We start from the raw sequence: 22,563 nt of genomic DNA, 5'->3' as shown, positions 1-22,563 counted from the left end.
GATAATGCAGAATGACTAATCATAATGTATGGCCTTGGAATCAGTTACTTAAACAGAATTTTAAAACAAAACAAGCTTGTTTGTGAATTGTCAAAAGACGTGTCCAAAGATTCTTTCATTTTTAGCTGAATTGTAAATCACAAATATTAGATCCCTTTGGTTTGCTCTAAATATTTATTTAAAATAAACAGTTGAACATGTTTATTCAAATAATATAGTCAAATGCTAAGAAATTGAAGAATGGTGTTAATATATAAGATTTGGTTTTGTTTGTGTGGGGTGGTGATGGTTTTCAACTAGTCTCTGTTTTTTTGTAAGAAATGATTATCTTGTATTTGTGTGTGTGTGTGTGTGTGTGTGTGTGTGTGTGTGATTATTGTAAAAAATATATTGAAACCAGGTGAGGATCAGATTTTGAGCTTTTATGCATATTTACATGTTGGCTGTTCATGGGACATATAGAAGCTTTTAAATCTAACCTTAATGGTTTAAATCAGGGGTGGCCAAACCTGTCCTCAAGATCTACCAATGGTGCATGTTTTCCAGGCAACCTGTGGATCTATAGTAGGAATGAATGCAGCATGTTTTAAAATGTGAAAGTTAGTAATGACTACAGCTGTGCACCAGCTAGGTTACCTGGAAAACGTGGACCGTTGGTAGATCTCGAGGACCGATTTGACCACCCATGGTTTATATAATATTCCGGTTAGAACAGTGAACAGCGAGTGCTTTTGTTTGGTTTATACAGATTAGGGCACCTGATGAATTCTGGCTACTGTTTTTACAAAGCTAAGAAATATTATAAAAGTCAGCCACTTATTGACTTTGCATTGGATGACCATTGATGGTAGCAAAACTTATCCTGAAAATTATAGACCAGTCAGCCTTACATCCATTGTGGCGAAAATATTAGAAGAAATAATAAGAGATAGTATCCAATATTTCTTAACAAGGTGATACGTAAGGCTCAGCATGAGTTTGTCAAAAATAGATCATACATACAGATAGTGGTAGATGCTCAAATTAGTTCAGTAAAACTTTTCAGGTGCATGAAAAGGGAGGGGTTAATACTGACAAAAATAGATCATGTCAGACTAATTTAATTAGCTTCTATGAGGAAGTTAGTAGGGGGCTGGACTTAGGGAAATCTGTTGATGTAAAACTGCTTGATTTCGCTAAAGCCTCATAAAATTATATTAATAACACTAGGTAATTTAGGGTTAGGCAATAAAATTTGTAATTGGATTAAAAACGGGTTGCACAATTGGGGACAGAGAATGATGGTAAATGGCATACATTCCAACTTGGGTAAGGTCCAAAGTGGAGTCCAGCAAGGTTCAATATTGGGACCCACCTTATTTAATATATTCATTAATGATATAGGAAGTGGCACAGTGAGTAAAATTGCAATGTATGTGGATGACACAAAATTGAGTAAGGAAAATAACTCAGGAAAGGATGTGGATACACTACAAAGTGACTTAATTAAACTTAATTAAACTGTAAAGATGGGCAGAAAGGTGTAAAATGTATTTTAACTTTGATAAATGTAAAGTAATTAATTATGGGAACAAAAAATGAACAAGCTAATTATAGGCTAAATGGATTTATTATAGAGAATCCTGCTGTAGAGAAGGACTTGGGGGTCATCATAGATGATAAAAGCAAATGGGACACTGTCATCCATTAAAAGGGGGATGGATTCAAGGGATGCCAATGTGATAGTGTCTCTTTACAAGGAATTGGTGAGACCACACTGGGAATATTGTGTTCAGTTCCGGGCACTGCACCTTAAAAAGGACATAAATGAATTGGAACAGCTACAGAGAAGGGCAACTAAGCTAGCAAAAGGTCTCAAATCACTAGAATGCAAAAATATGTTAACCAGGCTGAATATGTTTTCACTGGAGAAATGGAGGTTGAGAGGTTATGTGATTGGAATATTCAAGTACAAGATTGGGAATCATATGCAACTGGGACATGGTTTGTTCACAAACAGGCCTAAACTTAGGACATGTGGGACTGAGGCTCGAGGAAAATAAATTCTGTACAGAATTAAGAAGAGGATTCTTCACCATTAGAACAGTAAAATTCAGGAACTCATTGCCGGTGGTGGTAATTACAGCAACTACTGTTAATGAATTTAAATTCAAACTGGATACATTTTTGGCCACTAAGGGAATCCTATAGATATGACTTACTCAAGTCAGTAGTTACAAGTAAGATAGGTTGAACTCGATGGACGAACGTCTTTATTCAGCCTTAATTATTATGTTACTATGTTAAAAACCAATGGTCCAGAGTCCCCCAATGTTTTTCTTCTTGATGCTGGTACACAGAGACCAGCTTCCAAGCTCTGTTTGGTCCATAGATCAGTGATTTATACAACACTGGTTTCTCTGCTGCTGATGGTACATTTACATAACACAATTGGCATGCACACAAAGATCTCTATGATAAAGAAAGGCAGTGCTAACACTAAGGGGGCGATTCAGACCTGATCGCTCAAGTCTGAATTTCGCTCCCCCAGCCGATGTTTGCGGATTTTGCATGAGCTAATATGCACATGTGCAATCCCCCGGAGCGAACACCTTCATTGAGTTTCACACTCACCAGGGAGTTCACTCAATAGGGGGCGGGAAGGGGGAGGGCATGGGGTGGAAGCAGGGGAATGTCCAATGTTTTATGGACACACCCATAGAAACACTTGGTGAAGCCCTGCGGGTGCAGGTGTGCCCATGCCTGCTTCGGGCAAGTGGCTGACATCACAACATCAGTGGCCACCCTAAATTCCTCTGGAAGCATAAGCTAGAAAAGTCAGTCCAGGATGACTTTTATTTACAAACAGTGGAAAAATCATTAGATGATGAGTGACCTTCAAATGACCTCTCCTCCTTGCAGCAGCATGTGAGCGAACGCATCAACTCCCAGAAGTCAGACCATTAAAATCAGAGTTGGCTGCAGCACTGACCCTATAGTGCAGATGGGAATCACTTAGCACATATACGTTTACCATATATGCAATATATGTGCTGGCTGGTTCCCCCATGATTGTGTGAGCTGAGTGTATCTGGACTGTTGTAACACCCACAAATCAGAAAATGGCTTCACACATTGCTAAGCCTACCCCCAAAATTCTATAAAACTATCCAAAAGGAGTCTGGGGGTGTGCTTAGAAAGAATGTGTGAAGCCTCATGCTGAATACCAGGTGCCACACAAAACCATAGAGCACACATGATCCCCCCAGTGGAACCAGCCAGCACATACACTCTAAAATCAATGCTTTATGTACACTGTAGACCATGCTAACAGTGTGGGTAAACACTCACTTTTGTATTCCAGATGAAATCCCGCAGCTGAAACACTTATATCAGTATGGAAATGCAGGTAAAGCTGGTTAGATGTGCTGTTTAACAATGCTGGAACAGTAGTCCCTAATGATAGAGATAAATAATTATGTTCTTAATACAGTTGTAGTAAAATATGCTTTCAAAAGAGGAGGCAAAACAAAATAAGACATTATTATGTAACACATTAAAGACCCATTAAGAAAATTCAAGTTGCTTTGATTAAAAAAAAATGCCTTTTTGGTATCAGATGTAAGTGTATATTTAAAACTTTGCACACTTTTTTAGAACTTTGGAATATTACATAATAATATAAGCATGTATATTTCTCTGACAGCTCTATTATAGAGCTGTATGATTTTCAAATGAATATACCATCTACTGTAAGTCAATCTGATGTTTCTGCTATGACAGCAGATTTACAACTTTAGCTACTGTGTTACTCTCTGAAAAATGCTCACAGCCGATTTTAAATTAAATCTTCATATTGCTATGATGGACACAATGATTGTTAGATATATTGAATCATTTGTAAAATGGAAATTACAGAGGTCCGAAAGCACACTAAGTGCTTACCCAGACAGGAGATTTTTGGCATATTATTTTAAATCGCGCACAGTATGAAATATTCACAGGGGAAAAGTGCTTTCTAGATATCATATCACTGAACCAATATGCTGTGCTGTATATGCTGCCCCAATTGTGATGAAGCCTGTGGGATGAAGACTGCTAAGACAAATGGTGACTATAAAACTGTCTCACAGTAACCTCAGTGATATTTACAACACAGACACTGTTTGTTTATTTGGGAGAAAAAAAAATTGGGGCCAGTATTTATAATCAGGAATAACTTTACCAAACAGACAGATATTACATAGCATAACAGTTGAAACAACTGGTTTCTAGCTGTTATTATTGTAGATGATAAATTTACAAGATTTTAGAAGAGGGATAATCAATATATGACCCCTACAAGGTGGAGCTTCACATTCCATTAAGGGCTGCCACATTGTTATTATTAGGGAATGCTAAAACTGTTGCAAGGCATGCTGGTATGTCTGGTTCACAGACGGTAAAGGGTGTAATTTTGCATACCCATATTTGCATTCCATCTATTCAATCTTTTGAATCTATGTCTTTTTCCACGGATGCATCAGCTAATTTGAAAATGTAGCACTTGTTTCTGCAAGTGCAGCTTAGTCTACAGCTGTAAATCCCAGCCAATTTCCCTGGTGAAAAAGTGGACAGGATTGAATAGTAAAATTCCCTTATTATCCCCTTACTTGGTAGACTTGATGCATTAGAAAACAATTTTATCATCGGCACAGTTGAGAGTGATGAGCTGTAGATACTGTATATCATTAAGCTTTGACAACTGAGCAAATAGGCACTGCCTAGCAATTAGCTTTACCATTTTCTAATGAAAGAGAAAATTTATTTTTAAATCTCCATGAAAAATATAAACTGAGTGATTGTGTCAGTATTAGTTTATGTTTAGTTTATATCGGCTTAGTTTATGTTCAACATTACTGTAGTTATTGTACAATAATTTATTGATGGCAGGGATTTAAAAAAAAAAAAAATAAAAAAAAATATTGTAGTGTAGAATACAACAAAAAAGTCACAATAATCTGTTTATACCTGTAGGAAATTGAAAATACAACAGCTATATTATAAGCATCTGAGCACTGATAGACTACAGCATGTTAAATCTAATTTTACAAGAATACAGTATGTTGTGTACGGTAATATACCTTAACGCACGGGTGCATTTTGTAAGCTGGTAACAGGCAGATATGGTAAATGTAATTTGATGAGATATCAATCAAAAGAGAAGCAGGATATTAGAAATAGTTTGTATCAGATTCTGATACTGTCAAAAGAAAATGATTTAATTAGAAAGCACTGGAATCTAGATTTCGAAGAACAAAGGAAATTAATATACTCAAAGATTTCTTGAAATCTTGTTTTATATTGAACCACATAACTGTATCATTAATAATCTTGAAGACCTGTAACCTTTACCTCATGGATGGCAAATGGTATTAGAGTAGATAATTTACTTAAGAGGATGAGACAGATCCTTTATTTTATAACTCATCTTTACACTGTAAGTTTAGTGAGAATGTGACAAAGCCCATTACATGTATTTTTCTATATACACAACAGGGAATTGTGGGATTACTTGGTGTCCCATAAAATAGATATTGAAGGACAAACGTCCTGCACTGCCCCTGTCCTTGTGTAAGAACATGCTTGGCATTAGGACCTAAGGTGTGTACATGGTGCGATTTTGGATTACAATTTTGACTATAAAGTCAAAATAAAATATAAAAAGTCAGCCAAAATCTCTTAGTATTTCCCCTGCTTGCGATACTGATGTCACTATTAATGTAATTGGCCATAGGCTAGATAGCACATAGTGAAATTTGCAAGTGAAAATAGTCAAGATTGTATGGTTCTGGCCTCTGGAGAGTTGAAGGAAAAGTACATACTCAAAATCCTCCATAGCCAAAATTGCACAGTGTGCACACATCTTTACAAAAGAAAAAAGTTTGGTACCGTGTTAGCCAGTTGATAAGAAAAGTTTTATTGTTCCTCAGTGAGAAAAACAAAATAGCAATCTAGCAATTATGATACCTTTTAATGGCTAACAAAAATAAATGTTGTTAAAATGCAAGCTTTCGAGACTTCTTAGGTCTCTTCCTCAGGCATGGTATAACAAGGTGTGTGAAGAACCACATATATATACACAGCAGAGTAGGAACAAGATGTGATAGATGGACATTCTTAAGATCAAAACAAAACAAAATAACAGAATGAGCTTGTAAATTGAGTCCTTAATTAGTTTGTAGATAAGTAGTGTGAAAGTTTTATTGTCTCTAAGTTGATGACAGGCCAGAGTTAGAGCTCCGATGCCCTCACTCTCTCTGGGCCAGATTCCTCAGATGTTGTAGTGGGCCATAAATCCCTCGGATAGATTCAGTCCTGTGTTAAGGGTGTCAAACGTTGTCATTAATTTGTATTCCCAGACCCTCCTGTCTCTTTGTGATTTGAAATTTCCTTTTAGTATAATCACTTTCATATGATCCTGATTGTGTCCTGGGCTGCAGAAATGTTTGGCCACAGGAAAGTGTGTCTTTTTTTCCTTTATTGTGTGGCGATGGGACCTCATCCTTGCCTTAAGTTTTTGTCCTGTTTCTCCAACATACAGACCCCCAATAGGACATTTGGTGCACAGAATCAGGTACACTACATTGGTAGTAGAACATGTGAATGTCCCTGGGATCTTATAGTCCTGTTGTGTGTTGGGGATCCGTACACTGTCTGTAGTGAGGATATGGGCACAGGTTTTGCAGCTCCTTACATTGCAGGGATAGGTTCCTCTTTGTGTAATGGATGGCAGTGAACTTCGGATTATAATATTTTTCAGGTTTGCAGGTTGTCGGTAACATAGTAGTGGAGGGTCTGGGAATATTGTTTTCAGGCGGTCATCTTTGTGTATGATGTGATGTAGTTTTTTTGCAGTTTTTCTTAGCACCTCAAGCTGTGGGTTGTAGGTGACTACCAGGGGTACACGGTTGTTTCTTTCTCTTTCTTTATATTGGAGAAGTTGATTTCTGGGTATCCTGATGGCTCTGATAATCTGATCGTTGATTGATGTGGGATGATATCCCTGATTTAAAAAGGTCCCTTTAAGTTGTTTTAAGTGGACATCTCTATCTGCTGGGCTGGAGCAGATGCGATGATATCTGATGGCCTGGCTGTAGATAATGGATTTTTTGATGTGTTTCGGGTGGAAGCTGTCCCATCTGAGGTATGAAGGCCGATCCACGGGTTTTCGGTATAGGGTTGTCTGTATTGCGTTGTTTTGAATTGTTATAGTGGTGTCAAGGAAGTTTATCTCGGTATATGAGTAATTCATTGTCAGGTTTATTGTTGGATGAAATCTGTTAAATTTTTCATGGAAATGTATGAGTTCTTGTTCAGAATCAGGGAGGGCAATCATCTCATGCGTGGGAACCCTCACTGAAAAAATCTCAGGATGGGTAGAGGGTGTCCTGAAACCACTGGTGAGACATACAACCAGCTTTCTCCAAGATACCACGGACCTACTGAATAAATTATCAACCCTAGGTCCCCTCCCTAATGGAGCCATCCTTGCCACCATGGATGTGGAATCCTTATATTCCAATATCCCCCATGAAGATGGACTGACAGCATGCCAGATATATCTTGAGTCCAATGGGATTGCTCCTGGTCCTGCAATACAGCTTACAAAATTCATCCTTACACACAATTATTTTTCCTTTGGCAAAGAAATATTTCTACAGCGCACCGGGACCGCCATGGGCAGTAAAATGGCACCGCAATACGCCAATCTGTTCATGGCAAAACTCGAGAGTGACTTCTTGGCATCCTGCTCAATCAAACCCTTGGCTTACTTCCGTTACATCGATGATATCCTGATCATCTGGACTGATTCTGAACAAGAACTCATACATTTCCATGAAAAATTTAACAGATTTCATCCAACAATAAACCTGACAATGAATTACTCATATACCGAGATAAACTTCCTTGACACCACTATAACAATTCAAAACAACGCAATACAGACAACCCTATACCGAAAACCCGTGGATCGGCCTTCATACCTCAGATGGGACAGCTTCCACCCGAAACACATCAAAAAATCCATTATCTACAGCCAGGCCATCAGATATCATCGCATCTGCTCCAGCCCAGCAGATAGAGATGTCCACTTAAAACAACTTAAAGGGACCTTTTTAAATCAGGGATATCATCCCACATCAATCAACGATCAGATTATCAGAGCCATCAGGATACCCAGAAATCAACTTCTCCAATATAAAGAAAGAGAAAGAAACAACCGTGTACCCCTGGTAGTCACCTACAACCCACAGCTTGAGGTGCTAAGAAAAACTGCAAAAAAACTACATCACATCATACACAAAGATGACCGCCTGAAAACAATATTCCCAGACCCTCCACTACTATGTTACCGACAACCTGCAAACCTGAAAAATATTATAATCCGAAGTTCACTGCCATCCATTACACAAAGAGGAACCTATCCCTGCAATGTAAGGAGCTGCAAAACCTGTGCCCATATCCTCACTACAGACAGTGTACGGATCCCCAACACACAACAGGACTATAAGATCCCAGGGACATTCACATGTTCTACTACCAATGTAGTGTACCTGATTCTGTGCACCAAATGTCCTATTGGGGGTCTGTATGTTGGAGAAACAGGACAAAAACTTAAGGCAAGGATGAGGTCCCATCGCCACACAATAAAGGAAAAAAAGACACACTTTCCTGTGGCCAAACATTTCTGCAGCCCAGGACACAATCAGGATCATATGAAAGTGATTATACTAAAAGGAAATTTCAAATCACAAAGAGACAGGAGGGTCTGGGAATACAAATTAATGACAACGTTTGACACCCTTAACACAGGACTGAATCTATCCGAGGGATTTATGGCCCACTACAACATCTGAGGAATCTGGCCCAGAGAGAGTGAGGGCATCGGAGCTCTAACTCTGGCCTGTCATCAACTTAGAGACAATAAAACTTTCACACTACTTATCTACAAACTAATTAAGGACTCAATTTACAAGCTCATTCTGTTATTTTGTTTTGTTTTGATCTTAAGAATGTCCATCTATCACATCTTGTTCCTACTCTGCTGTGTATATATATGTGGTTCTTCACACACCTTGTTATACCATGCCTGAGGAAGAGACCTAAGAAGTCTCGAAAGCTTGCATTTTAACAACATTTATTTTTGTTAGCCATTAAAAGGTATCATAATTGCTAGATTGCTATTTTGTTTTTCTCACTGAGGAACAATAAAACTTTTCACATCTTTACAGTCTGCAGGAAGTTGCAACCTCTGAAATGATATGCTAAAGCACAACTGCAAACTGTAGCCCTCTTCTTTACTTTGTAGAAGTGTCACAGTACTGCACAGACACAGTATTTAGCTCCTCAGGTGAGACATCCAGATGCCTGCTATTACCTATTGTTTAAAATGACTGCTGTTAACCCCTGCATTACCACTGTGTTCTTGCATTACCCAGGCTTTTGTGCATATTTTTTCTGCTCGCACCCTCCTGAGGAGGTGAGTAGAAATATGAGAAAGTCGTGTTTTTGACAATTTTCTCTGTTGTGCCCAATATTAGAATCTTTAAGCTGCTAAAATCGGTCAAGTTGGGCCTGACCGGCACAAAAAAAAAGAGATATGCGCTTAGTGCCAAAACAACTACATATGGCTCCAACATGACAGGTGATATGGCATGACAGCACACGCTAAAACAATTGTATATTATCTTTAAAAATTATGTTTTTTATAACATTGAATTCTGAGAACAAGGATTCATATTGCCTTATCGAAGCAAGTGAGAACATTTACAGATATACTCTGACACCTTTCCAGGTCCATGATTTAAAATGTATACCATATGTTTAATATGTTTAAGGAGATTTACCAGAAAAACTCCCAAGTCTTGGTGAAGTCATATCTGAGCCATCATATATCTCCAGTGAATCCCAGTTGTGTTCTGTTGCAAAACTTAAAACTTGTATCTATCAAAGGAAGATGACATAAGAAGTTAAATATTTTAATCAAGTAGTATATTTCAAACCACTAATAATTTATTCTGTAACACATTATTAAAGGTACTGCAATACATTTTAAGTTGCCTATCTAAGAATATCTACAGTAGTTGTAAATATAGCTTATAAAAATGTTTTAGAAATGTAGTGTAAAAAATTGTATAAATGTAATGTAAACTAGGCAAATGCAGAATAGGTGTCCAGTTGCCTAAAAACTCTCTATTCCACTGGCTTCTCCATTGGCTCAAATAATGGTCACAAAAGCATTGGTAAATAATACAATATTAGAATAAGGGACTGAATGGAACTGTTGCACATGCCCAGTTTAGTAAGACTTGTCCTACTACTAAATCTACTCGCCACGCTCACTATAAATCCAAATATTTGAAAACCCCCCTCTGAAAATCCTGTGCTTGAAATTGTAACAGCCTTGTGGGAAACTGTGGGAAACTAAATTTCACAGCGATTATTTACTCAAAATATATGGCTATTTGTGATATGTTGTGTCAACCAGCTATGTTTTTGTGACATAAATGTTTGTTACAATGTAAGTAATGATGCTAAAATATTAATTAATTTGTATTATTTCAAATGATTAAATAAACTTTGGCATCAGTTGGTTGCAGCATTCAGAAGACGTAACAATATGTAAAATACATTCAAGTTCTAATGCGTGTGAACTAATTTAAAATATAGATATTTACCTAACAATTACATTCAGTGCAGCCATTTACTCTCATTCAGTTGAAATTCTAGATTGAACTGTTTTTGGAAATATTGCTTTGGATAGTGCCAGGGAATTGGCAACAGTCGATAATGTATAAAAAAACTGTTTTCACTTCATAATCTACTATTACAGTATATTTCCAACTGATGCCTTTATATAGACATTGCCATGAGCATGCATATGGAAATGTTTTATGTGTTCAACCCACTATTTACTTAATGTCTCCAATACTTTGGTCATTCCCTGCTGCATCTTTGAAGGACAAATTTAAAGTATCTAACAATGACTGTTTGTCATGGGCTGCGACCACAGCAGCCACTGTTATTCATGTTCTGTGTGGGTTTCATGTGTTCACCGGATCAGGGCTCCAGATTTTGGCTGATCAATCATGCCTTGTTTCCATTCATACCTTAGTCTTTGGGTGTGGCTGCCTCCTAAGCCACTGGGTATATAGGTATGCTCCAAGCAATAAACTCTGATGGTTATACTCCTGTCTTACTCTAATGATATTTCTTGTTGCTGGTGATTTCTATGTTCCCAGAGATTCTCAGAATTCCAGCAAACTGCTGTCTGAGTTTATTCCAGAGTTCAGTCTATTCCAGCCTGTGTATTTAGAGCCTCAATGCAGCAAGTGTGTCCTAGATTGCCCCAGCCTGTGTCTGAGTATTCCAGTATCATACCTGCCATGTGACCTATGAGATCTTGTCTCTGTCCAGCTTCTGTGAGTACCAGCGGCTTCCCCACACATTGTGGAGGAGGTTGCACCTTTTATTACTAACTGCCATTGGTATTCTCACAGCTGGAGGCATAGGTCTTGTCCCGTGATGGAGGTGGTTAGGGTCGCAGGCCAAACCACATTCTACTTGTCTTGTTTGTGTTACTTGTTTGTTCATCTCACGGATGATGCCAGAGACATTGGTCTAGCTTTGGGACTGTGTCATATAGGCAGTTAGGGTGCAAACCTATCTGCAATACCTTTGTTATGGTTCTTGTTTGGTTTATTGCGACTGATTCACATTATAGCGGTAAAGGCCACAAATCCTGTGTTCAGTTCGTCTCTACAAGGTTGCATATTCTAGTCCGTAATCATGTGCAGAGCCTAGTTACTCTTGGTGTATCTAGTCAGTTTATTCTGTTACTAGTAACCTGACATTATTGGGACCTTGTATCACTGCAAAAGACCAGGTGGCATCCAAGTATAGGGTGGAGATAGTCTGCCCTGGAACGGCGGCAATTAGTGGTGAAGTCTAAGACCTGCACAAGTGACAGCTGACTCAGGGTATAGTAATAGAATCCAGGTCAGGCTCAGGTGCTGCTGTGGCTTCACCACCTCAACCACAAAACCACAATTCAGGCTGTAATCAACATCTTGCAGACCTGCCAGAGCAAGGTTTAACCCCCGAGTTTGCCCCAGGATATTATTTACTGTTATTACAATGTATATCTGGCCAAAGTCAATGTGATAATTATTAGAAATGTCATTGTAAGCAGTCAGAATATATCTGCTGAATCTTTGTGCATGTGATCGTACTCATATCATACTAATACATACTAATAGCTGCCAGTCTTGCAGAAAATGATATAATGGCTGTTTCCAATTGTTTGGGTTGACACATACACAGATAGTCAAATTATATATTCCTTTTGCCCTCAGTTATCCTGAGTCAAGTTGGCTTAATTTCTTGACAGACAGAAAGATATTGCAGCCAATTTATTCTGGAGCTATCTAAATGAAGTAACATACAGTAAGAGAGCTAGCAGTATAGTGTTCTATATGGAAAATGAGTTTGACAGTATAAAATGTTTGGAACAAGGAACAACATATTGAAAATATTTATAAATATGAGAGTCAATGAATTGATTGGCTAAACCTTGTCACATGACTGCAACAGTCAGAGTAAAAATATCTTTAAAAAGGATAAAGACATATCCAAAATGCGTCAATTGAGCCTCTGAAGGAGCAAGGACACCTGCATTAACCCTGTTAAGGATCATTCTACCACTACCATGAGGTTGGGCCAGACTCATAATCAAGGTGTTTAAGTTATGTCTTTATCCTTTTCCATGATATGCTGCTCTGTACTTTGATTAGAGTTTTTTCATCACGCCAGGGATGTTGGCGGGATGTTGGCTGCACAATGGGTGGTTTTTAAAGACTGTTATAGTTTTGTGTGCTAAGGATAAGTGTATCTTTTTATCATATTATTAAACCAAAGTCTTTTAAGAAGTTTAGAAAATTCCTGCACTTGTGCTGGTTAAAGAAACCTTCATGTGAATGCAGGACATAAACTATGTGTAGTTCTCAATTCTGGTGGTAGAATTGCATTGAAATGTATCCCCAAAACTTTGGTGTTTAAAAATAAACCTTTATGGGAAAATGATGGATAAATACAAACATGTCAGCCATTATAGAATGCTTTGCAAAAAAAAAATAGTGAATAGTGTCTCAGTGTTAAAAATAACACACACATTGGGGGGAAATTTACTAACATTGGAAAATACAACCAATGCCGGGTATGAATCCATACGACCAGCAATGCCTAGGTGGCCATATGCCTTTATATTCATATTTGGTGGCCATATATACAGCCGCTAAATACAAATACAAGTCAGCAGTCTGCACGGATCAGTCAGATCCATGGAGGCTTCAGTGTAAAAAAAAAAAAAAAAGCAAAAATAAATAATTAAAAAAACAGCGTGGGGTCCTCCCCATGGCCGTAACCAGCCCTGGGCTCAAAAAGCCAGTCCTGGTTTCAGAAATTCATGGGTCCAACTGAGTAGGGGATCCCTGGATTTTTTAAAACCAGCACTAGGCTCAAAGGTGCTGTTTTTTTTTTAGGCTTACTTTCGCTGCAATTACCGGATGTATATTACCTTACCTTCCAACATGACCCTATCCAGGAGGGACAAATTGCTCTGCTGCTGCACTTCCCTCTTAAAGCATGATTGCCATCACCTGTGTTGAAGCACCTTTGTTATCAATTAACCTGTTTAGCACAGATGAACGTAATCATGCATTAAGTAGAAGGTCCAAGAGCAGAGCATTGTGTCGCTCCTGGAGATAGTCATGTTGAGAGGTATGTATTACATATGACCGGTTAGCAAATTTGGAATCACCATTTGACTGAATGTTATTTCCTATTCATTTTCTTTCAATGGCGTATGCATTCATATTCCTGATTAGGAATATGAATACGCCTGTTAAATGAGTATGAATAGGCATATTTCGGGCACAGTAAATGCCCAAAATACATGTAGGCAGTCATATTTCAGGTGTATTCATCTTAATAAATTTCCCCCTTTAAGTTATTTTATGGTTTACTGTTGTGATCACAGCAGAACAAACACAAGGCAAATTCTGTTCAAAAATATATACTTGCCTGAATTCCTGATCCTTCAGTCACTATAATTTTCCAAATACAATTTAAACTGTTGCCATAAGGCTCAGGGAAGCCAGGGGATAATATTGTTCCTCTCCTCTCTGTAAAATTTCCACTACATGGAACTAAAAAGAGAAGTGAAAAATAATTTAAATATATATATATATATATATATATTACAGAAATTACCTAACTACAAGGATATAACTTGACAATTATTTTATTAGAAAGAAAAAGTGTTGTTTTGTCCATATTCAATTGATGACCAATTGATGATTTACCTTCAGCATTGCAGTTGATACTTGACACAATTATACTGTAGCGTGTAAATACTTTACTGTCAGTAATCTTTTGAAGCTGCTGTAAATATATATTTTACAAGATATAGGGGCATATATATTACAATCCACATCTCAGATGTGGATGGGTTGTAATAAATTAGCCAACATTTACATTGTGATATTTGAATACATTGCAAGAATCTATCAAATAGTCTCGTACCCTGAGCATGAACTACTGCCTACTGAACACCCTGCTCCATTTATCTTACATTTACAGTACCTCAGTTTAGGTTATCTGGTAAACGCATCTGATCATTGGGCTCTATGTCACCCCATTCAACTGATCGGTGCTGTAAACTGCCAGCTGGGACTTCACACGAGATCAGATGACCAGGGGTTACAGAAGAAGCAAAGTGATCAGCTTACCTGGTCACCAAACTGGATCAATGATCACTGAATTGAAGAAAGTCTTTATTTTTGTTGTATAAAATATTTTCACTGTGATCAGCCTGTGGTGTATTTAGACACACAAGGCTGATCACAGATGGCAGCTTTGAGATTTGCTGTGCCTGCCAAACAAAGCAGGACTAGTGGAAACGAGGGATGCATTATTATAACCAGACCATCACCCACCCTATGTTTTTGTATAATTTTATTTTAAGATCATGTTTCCCATTACAACATGATCACAATAGGAATGGATCTGATTACTAAAAAAAAACATTTGGGCTTAAAGGAGAATTAGTACCAATTGGAATTAGGACATTTATGGGATAGTGAAATAATGTAAAAAAGGCAATACACATACTGTAATATTAGTTAAAATAAAATTGTCATTTAGCTCTATACCTATTCATACATTTTATTTAGCTCTATAACTATTAATAATTTAAATTAGGCTTATTACATATTGTATAAGATACTTTTAGATGTTCTCTTGTAGTTTTATGTGTTCGGTTAAGGGTGGTTATTACTGCAGTCTGTCTGTATGCAACCAATGCCTGTTGTTTGCAGTACTGTTATAAAGTATGCAAAAGTTGTTAAAAAACCTAAAAATATATAATCGATCAATGAATACCCTGAAGACAGAATTTATTTCTAGTATGATTATGTAAAGCAATCATGTGTTTACAGTATATACTACAAAGGTCTGGTAGATGTTCTGCCTATCTTTCACTGCTTATTTATTTTTGACGGTTGAACAGTGTCAAATTTAATATGTACAACTGCTGAATTGGGTTGTGTTTACTATGCTGTATAGCAAAATGGTTATTATGTCACATGCAGAGTTTTAAAGTAAACATTTTCTTGAGATCAGAAACCGTAGGGTAAAAGCTTGGGAACAGTTCATTTCTGTCTCCAGTTTGTGCGGGCAGTTTTTTTTATTTTGTGAATATATCCCTAGATTGCACATTTTACAGTACATGTTTGAGTGACACATTTTAAGCATGTGTACAGTATTTGGATAGTACTGTAGAATGGCATACACATTTAAACATGGATAATTTCACATCACATGCTGAAATCTCATCTGTCATGAATATGTTATTTATCTCATGTCCAAGATGTTTCATCCCCTAAACTTTTATTTCCAATTTACTAAAAAATAGAGAAAGTACAAAGCTTACTGTACAGTAGCTCATCTCATCTCCTGTTAAATAATTTGCTAAAGCCTCAATATGTATTTTTCTAGATAACAACTTGTCATTCATCTGCACCATGCAATGACAAACCCATTTCACTCCTTTGTGTTTCTGTTTTATTAATATTGATTTACCTTTGACCTGTCATCAAAGGATTTATAATATATGGATTACCTCTCTACAAATTATGTTGTAAGGACCAAGAAAAGACAAATATCATACAATGGATAAAACTTTTCACACACACACACACACACACACACACACACACACGCACATGCACACACACACATTATATAAAGGGGATGCGGTCAATTTACCTACAATCATAATTCCGACGGTCAAAATACCGACAACCATTGACCGACGGTCAAAATACTGACAAAGTCAAAATACAGACAAGGTCAAAATACCAACTTGTACATACTTTACCATCCCAGTGGACATGGAGGGGAAATATAATAGTATGCTGAGTGCAGCGAGGCACCATGCCCGAAGCACGGGGTTCAAGTCGACATATGTCAACATACAGACCCCAAAAAATAAGAAAAACATGTGTCTGTTTTTTGACCTGTCTATATTTTAAATGTAGGTATTGTGACCATGTCGGTATTTTGACCTTGTCTGTATTTTGTCCCTCGGTCAATTGCTGTCAGTATTTTGAACGTAGGGATTTTGATTATAGGTAAATCATACCAAACTCATATAAAATTATTATCTTTATGCGTTTTTGCTGAATTTTAATGTAACATGAAGTAAAAATTTTTACAGTATCTAAATTAAGTGGCTAACATTGGGCCTTATTTTGGTTCATTCTTTCTGACAAAATCCTTCTTAGATGGGCAAAACCATGTGCACTGCAGGTGGGGCAGGTGTTACTTGTGCAGAGAGAATTAGATTTGGGTGGGGTTTTACTTCAAAGTGAGATCTATATTGCAGTGTAAAAATAAAGCAGTCAGTATTTTCCCTGCACAGAAACAAAATTACTCACCAAAATCTAATTCTCTCTGCACATGTTACATCTGCCCCCCCTGCAGTGCACATGGTTTTGTCCATCTAAGAAGGATTTTGTCAGAAAGAATGAACCAAAATAAGGCCCATTATGTTTGATGTTCTCATAAAAACTTGTTTTAAAGGTTGGGATAATTGATTCCTTTAGAAGGCACGGTACTCTTTACCTAGAACGGCGCCCATCGCGGTGATCGCGACATCGCGGGCAGCACATAAACGGCCGCGACGCGATGCCCGCGATCACCGCGATTTTCCCATAGGGAACAATGTTAAAAAGCCTAATTGACCGCGATTTTGCATTCAATGCCTCAATGCCCGCGATTTTCCCATAGGAATCAATGTTAAATGGGCTACAGAGCCCAAATAGCCCCAATTAACCCTTAAATGTCCCCCCAATTTTTGTACGCCACCCCACGATCCACGGCAACCCGAAGCGTGGCGAGCGCAGCGAGCCCGCGAGGGGCGGCGGTACGCGTCCTCCGACCTTTTCATGCCCTACTATCCACGTCGGCGTGGAGTTGAGAATAGAATAGTGTGGCGAGCGCAGCGAGCCACCGAGCCCGAAGCGTGGCGAGCGCAGCGAGCCCCGCGAGGGGACGCGGATACCTTCACAGTTATACGCGTCCCCTCGCGGACTTCACAGGTGTCCGTGGCGACGCGGACACCTGTGAAGCCCGCGAAGGGACGCGTTTACCTGTGAAGGTATCCGCGTCCCCTCGCGGGGCTCGCTGCGCTCGCCACGCTTCGGGCTCGGTGGCTCGCTGCGCTCGCCACACTATTCTGTTCTCAACTCCACGCCGACGTGGATAGTAGGGCATGAAAAGGTCGGAGGACGCGTACCGCCGCCCCTCGCGGGCTCGCTGCGCTCGCCACGCTTCGGGTTGGCGTGGATCGTGGGGTGGCGTACAAAAATTGGGGGGACATTTAAGGGTTAATTGGGGCTATTTGGGCTCTGTAGCCCATTTAACATTGATTCCTATGGGAAAATCGCGGGCATTGAGGCATTTTACAGTAAAATCGCGGTCAATCAGGCTTTTTAACATTGTTCCCTATGGGAAAATCGCGGTAATCGCGGGTACCCGATTTTGATGTACCCGCGATTTACCCGCGATGCCCGCGATTACCGCGATTTTTTACCCCCGACGCCCGCGATTCTGATCGCGGGCGCCGTTCTAGGTAAAGAGTACCGAAGGCACTCCCCAAACCATTAAAATACATTTTGTTTATGTACATTAGGACAAAATAGTAAAAATTTATTAAATGCAAAAAATTGGGTACTTGTGTATTATCACGGCGCCCACTACTTTATTTGCGTAGAGGGCTATTCAGGGTAGTGAAATCGCATCGCATTGCATGCCTTATTGTATTGCATGCGATGTGATGCGATTTTTTATGTAATGTATTCACTGCTCTGTGTCAGTGAATCCATTAAAAAGATAGGATACGATAAAAAATCGCATCACATCACATCGCATGCCATTATTGTATGGCATGCGATGTGATGAGATATCGGTTCTGATGGAACCTAGAATAATGCCGTTTAATGGTAAAATGACATATAATGTAATTTATTTTGCCCCCCCCCCCCACTATCCACCTCATCCTGAAGCGTGGCAAGCGCAGCGAGCCCCGCATGGGGCGGCGGTACGCGTCCGACCAACCTTTTCATACCCCCACTATCCATGTCAGCATGGAGTTGATCTTATATAGTGTGGCAAGCGCAGCGAGCCACCGAGCCGAAGCGTGGCGAGCGCACGCGTAATACATGTAACATAATACACGTCCCCTCTGGGGGCTCGCTGCGCTCACCACACTTCGGGCTCGGTGGCTCGCTGCGCTCGCCACACTATATAAGATCGACTCCATGCCGATGTGGATAGCGGGGGTATGAAAAGGTCGGTCGGACACGTACCGCTGTGCACGCCACGCTTTGGGATCACGTCGATACTGGGGGGGGGGGGGGGCATTAATAAATGACGTTATATGTTTTTTAATGCTATAGTACATTAAATGCCATTATAAGCGTCAAAATCGCAATGCATCGCATGCCATAACAGCGATTTCACTACGTTTGCATACGTAGTAAATTCAGGCGCCGTGATAATACACAAGTACCAAAAATTGTACAAACAAACTTAAATTTTCACACAATACACAATTTATTTGGAAAAAAATCGCTATTTTGCAAGGATTTCGGCCCAAATACCATTTTGGTGTTTTAAACTTCATCATAGTATGCCATCTGCCAAATCTCTTTCCTAATCATAAAACCTTGTTTGTTCAAACTAATTAATATATAAATTACATCTTGATAATCTTGATAATCATTTGGTATTTACATTGTCTTTTATATATATTTGTTTATTTAAAAGCTTTAATAACATTGGTAATATGTCATTTTTGTGTACTGAATTTGTATCGAAGCTCTTTGTTGATTTAGCATCTTTTCTACTGAGAGTTGTCTCATCTGTATGCTAAGGAAATTTTATGATGTTTGCGTTTATCACATTCCAACTTCTGTATCATTGATTTTTTTTTATCCAGTACCCCAAAAATTATCTGTTCTTTCATACATTCATCCTTTCATGCATAAGAAGTTGTATTTTCAGAAAATACCAGTAGTCTTTTCCTCATTCAAGACATCTATTCATCTTGATTTTTACATCTTGATTTATATACTAAATATGTGCAGGTATAATATTGCAGCCCAACTGTGCTAGCATTGCTTATAGAAGGACACTTACTGCATTATTGAGGAAATCCCTTTTTATTTGACAATATATGGGGGGATTTAGTATATAGATCCTCCCATGTGCAGAGTTCTTTTTTGTATGCTTGTGCTTTTTAAGTCATTGGGTCCGATTCAGACCTGATCGCACAGGCGGATATCACAAGGCCAGTGTTCATTTGAGACACAGGCCACTAGAGTGAAAGCCCACCTTGTGAATGAATGTAATTGATGTGCAGATGGATGTGAATGGCTACACATCTTTTTGCAGGTGTGAATATGTCCAAAACTCATCATAACAGGCTCACCATCTAATGATTTTTACACTGGGTACAAGTCATCACAAGCGCCACATAGCCAGAGACTTACAGGGAATATCTAGCCTGGACATCACACACCATCTCCTAAAATGCTTAAGCACACCTAGGGAGAAAAGTAATAGGATGAGAGATTCAGAAAGTGAGAGATTTTGTAAGAAATCTCCAGGTTTTTTTAAAGCGGCAATCATTTACACTGCAAAACCTGTTTGATTTTGCAGTGTAAATGATTTCCATTTTTAAAAAACTGGAGATTTCTTACCAAATCTCTTACTTTCTGTTTTCTCTCACCCTATTACTTTTCACCCCTAGTGTTTTCCCAGACACTCCCAGCATATTTTCTGGCACGCATGCCTTTTTCTGAGCACTCCTACTAAACGACCGATTTCCACCCTCAGATGCTTACTTTCTGTCAACAGTGTGTGTGTGTAGAGTTATTTGCAGGATTTCATTGCAAAACAGCCTTCTGCATGCATATTGCAAACAGTACACATTGGCCCTTATTCTGGATCACTCACAAAGGCAAATTCCTTCTCAAATAATCAAAACCATGTGCACTGCTGGGGGAGGGGGGGGGCAGATGTAACATGTGCAGATAGAATTACATTTGGGTGGGGTTTTACTATGAAGTGAGATCTATATGGCAGTGTAAAAATAAAGCAGCCAGTATTTTCTCTGCACAGAAACAAAATAACTCACCCAAATCTAACTCTCCCTGCACAAGTTACATCTGCCCCCTCCCCCTGCAGTGCACATGGTTTTGTCCAATTGAAACGGAATTTGCCTTTACAAGTGAACCAGAATAAATGCCATTGTTTTGATAATCACCCGTCATGCGCAGCTGTACAATCAGTTCTGAATGGGGCCCATCGTCTGGTGATTAGCAAACAATAACTACTAAGTGGCTATATAATTTGAAACATATGTGCCAGACAATATGGGCAATGTAGGGTCCAATGAACTCTACGTTAATGTATTGCTGTGATGGAGTTAATTGATAGGATGTGGTCTGGTCACACTGAAGGGGTACCCTCCAGTTCCAACTTGACTAAGTGTTTTATCCATCATGTTATACAGACCTTCAAATCTACCCTCATCTAGCCTCTTGGTCCCTGATGACAATGACAGAATGTGCACAAGTGTATTTCATAGATAGCCACTCAATGTGAAAAAGACTCATATGATACACCATTTAAAGATACATGTAAGATACATGTTTTTTTATTATATATATTTTTATAGTAGATTTGTTATTTGTTATGAAGTGCTTTCAAATCCTAGAAGGGCATCAAGAAACCGGAACACAAGGGGGCTGTCGTGTTTCGGTTTCTTGATGCCCTTCTACGGGTACATTTGGCACTTGGCATCCTGCACCCGGCTAACTACTAACACCCCATATCATCCGGGCTGAGCGGTACATGCCCTTAGACCTGGAAGTGAGGTGAAAGACAGAACGGAACCTAGCGCTTTGCGCAGCAGTTCCCTCTGTCAATCAGCCGACTGGGAACCCCGACGTCCGGGGTCGCCATGGAGACGCCTCAGCCTGAGAGTGACGGTGGGGATGACGCCAGCATGCCGGGGAAAGCCGCGTCAGGACCCGGAAGCGGCAGTGAGACTGAGAGACGCCCGCTTGGAGTTGCACAGGAGGAGACATATATAGTATAATATAATCAAAGAAGTATAATATATTCAGTAGGAATATATTAAATTGTCAAATATTGAAAATGCAACATATTGCTTGAAAATATTTACTTGATTCAAAAAGTTATCAAATTTCACTGGTTCAAGCATTTTGAATGTTTTTGAGTTCTTTGTTGTAGTGTATGCTGATTTCATTTTGATGTTCAAAGATTTTTTTTCATGTTTTGATTTGCATTTCAGATTTGTCATTTGTATGAAACATATTGTGAAGACTTTGTTAATACAAATTGTGCTGATTACTGTGTTCTCAGTATAGAGTTAATCACATTTTAACCTTTTTACTCATAATATAGTACATTTAATAGAATAGTACATTTTTGTGAAATTCATCTGCTATTCGTAACCTGTTTATGCACAAATTAACTAGATTGTGTATGAACTTAGCTAAGCCAAAGACAAACTGGTTTGAACATGGATAAACCTTTCTACATAACTTAAAAAGGGCAGGAGAAAGGTTTCTATGCACAATTTAATATTGGGATCCTTCTACAACAAATGGGTGTATGAGGACAGATGTGCCAAACTAGTAGGGCTGTACAGAGGTTTATTTCCCCTATCATTTTTATTAATGTGTTTATTTGTAATACAATACTGTTCCCTTTAAGTTTTATATATTGTATAATTATACTGAAGCACTAGAGATATGTATGCTTCAGTATCTAGCACTTATAAAACGTTTTGTTATAAATCTCAAATAATAATTTATGCCCACGGTGAAAAAGCTTTGAATATAGATGCCATAAAGTTTTTGAGTCCAAGCTTCTTTCTTGAGGCCTCTT

The 22,563-nt window shown here is 38.7% G+C and overlaps 1 protein-coding gene across 2 annotated transcripts in view; it reads right to left on the bottom strand.

The window, feature by feature from the left end:
• Positions 1-22,563, bottom strand: part of CSMD1 (CUB and Sushi multiple domains 1) — a 1,658,539-nt gene that overhangs the window by 258,811 nt on the left and 1,377,165 nt on the right. For both annotated transcript variants that reach the window (XM_083177358.1, XM_083177357.1), the window contains exons 35-37: positions 14,104-14,228; positions 9,870-9,966; positions 3,331-3,435 (exon numbers count right to left, since the gene is read on the bottom strand). In XM_083177358.1, coding sequence (XP_083033484.1) covers positions 3,331-3,435; positions 9,870-9,966; positions 14,104-14,228 — 327 coding nt within the window. The remainder of the gene's footprint in view (positions 1-3,330; positions 3,436-9,869; positions 9,967-14,103; positions 14,229-22,563) is intronic.

The sequence above is a fragment of the Crinia signifera genome, chromosome 3 (genome assembly GCF_055691185.1).
Source record: "Crinia signifera chromosome 3, ASM5569118v1, whole genome shotgun sequence".
NCBI classification, from domain to species: Eukaryota; Metazoa; Chordata; class Amphibia; order Anura; family Myobatrachidae; genus Crinia; species Crinia signifera.
The sequence above is the reverse complement of the archived record's forward strand: the minus strand, read 5'-3'. Positions and strand labels throughout refer to the sequence as shown.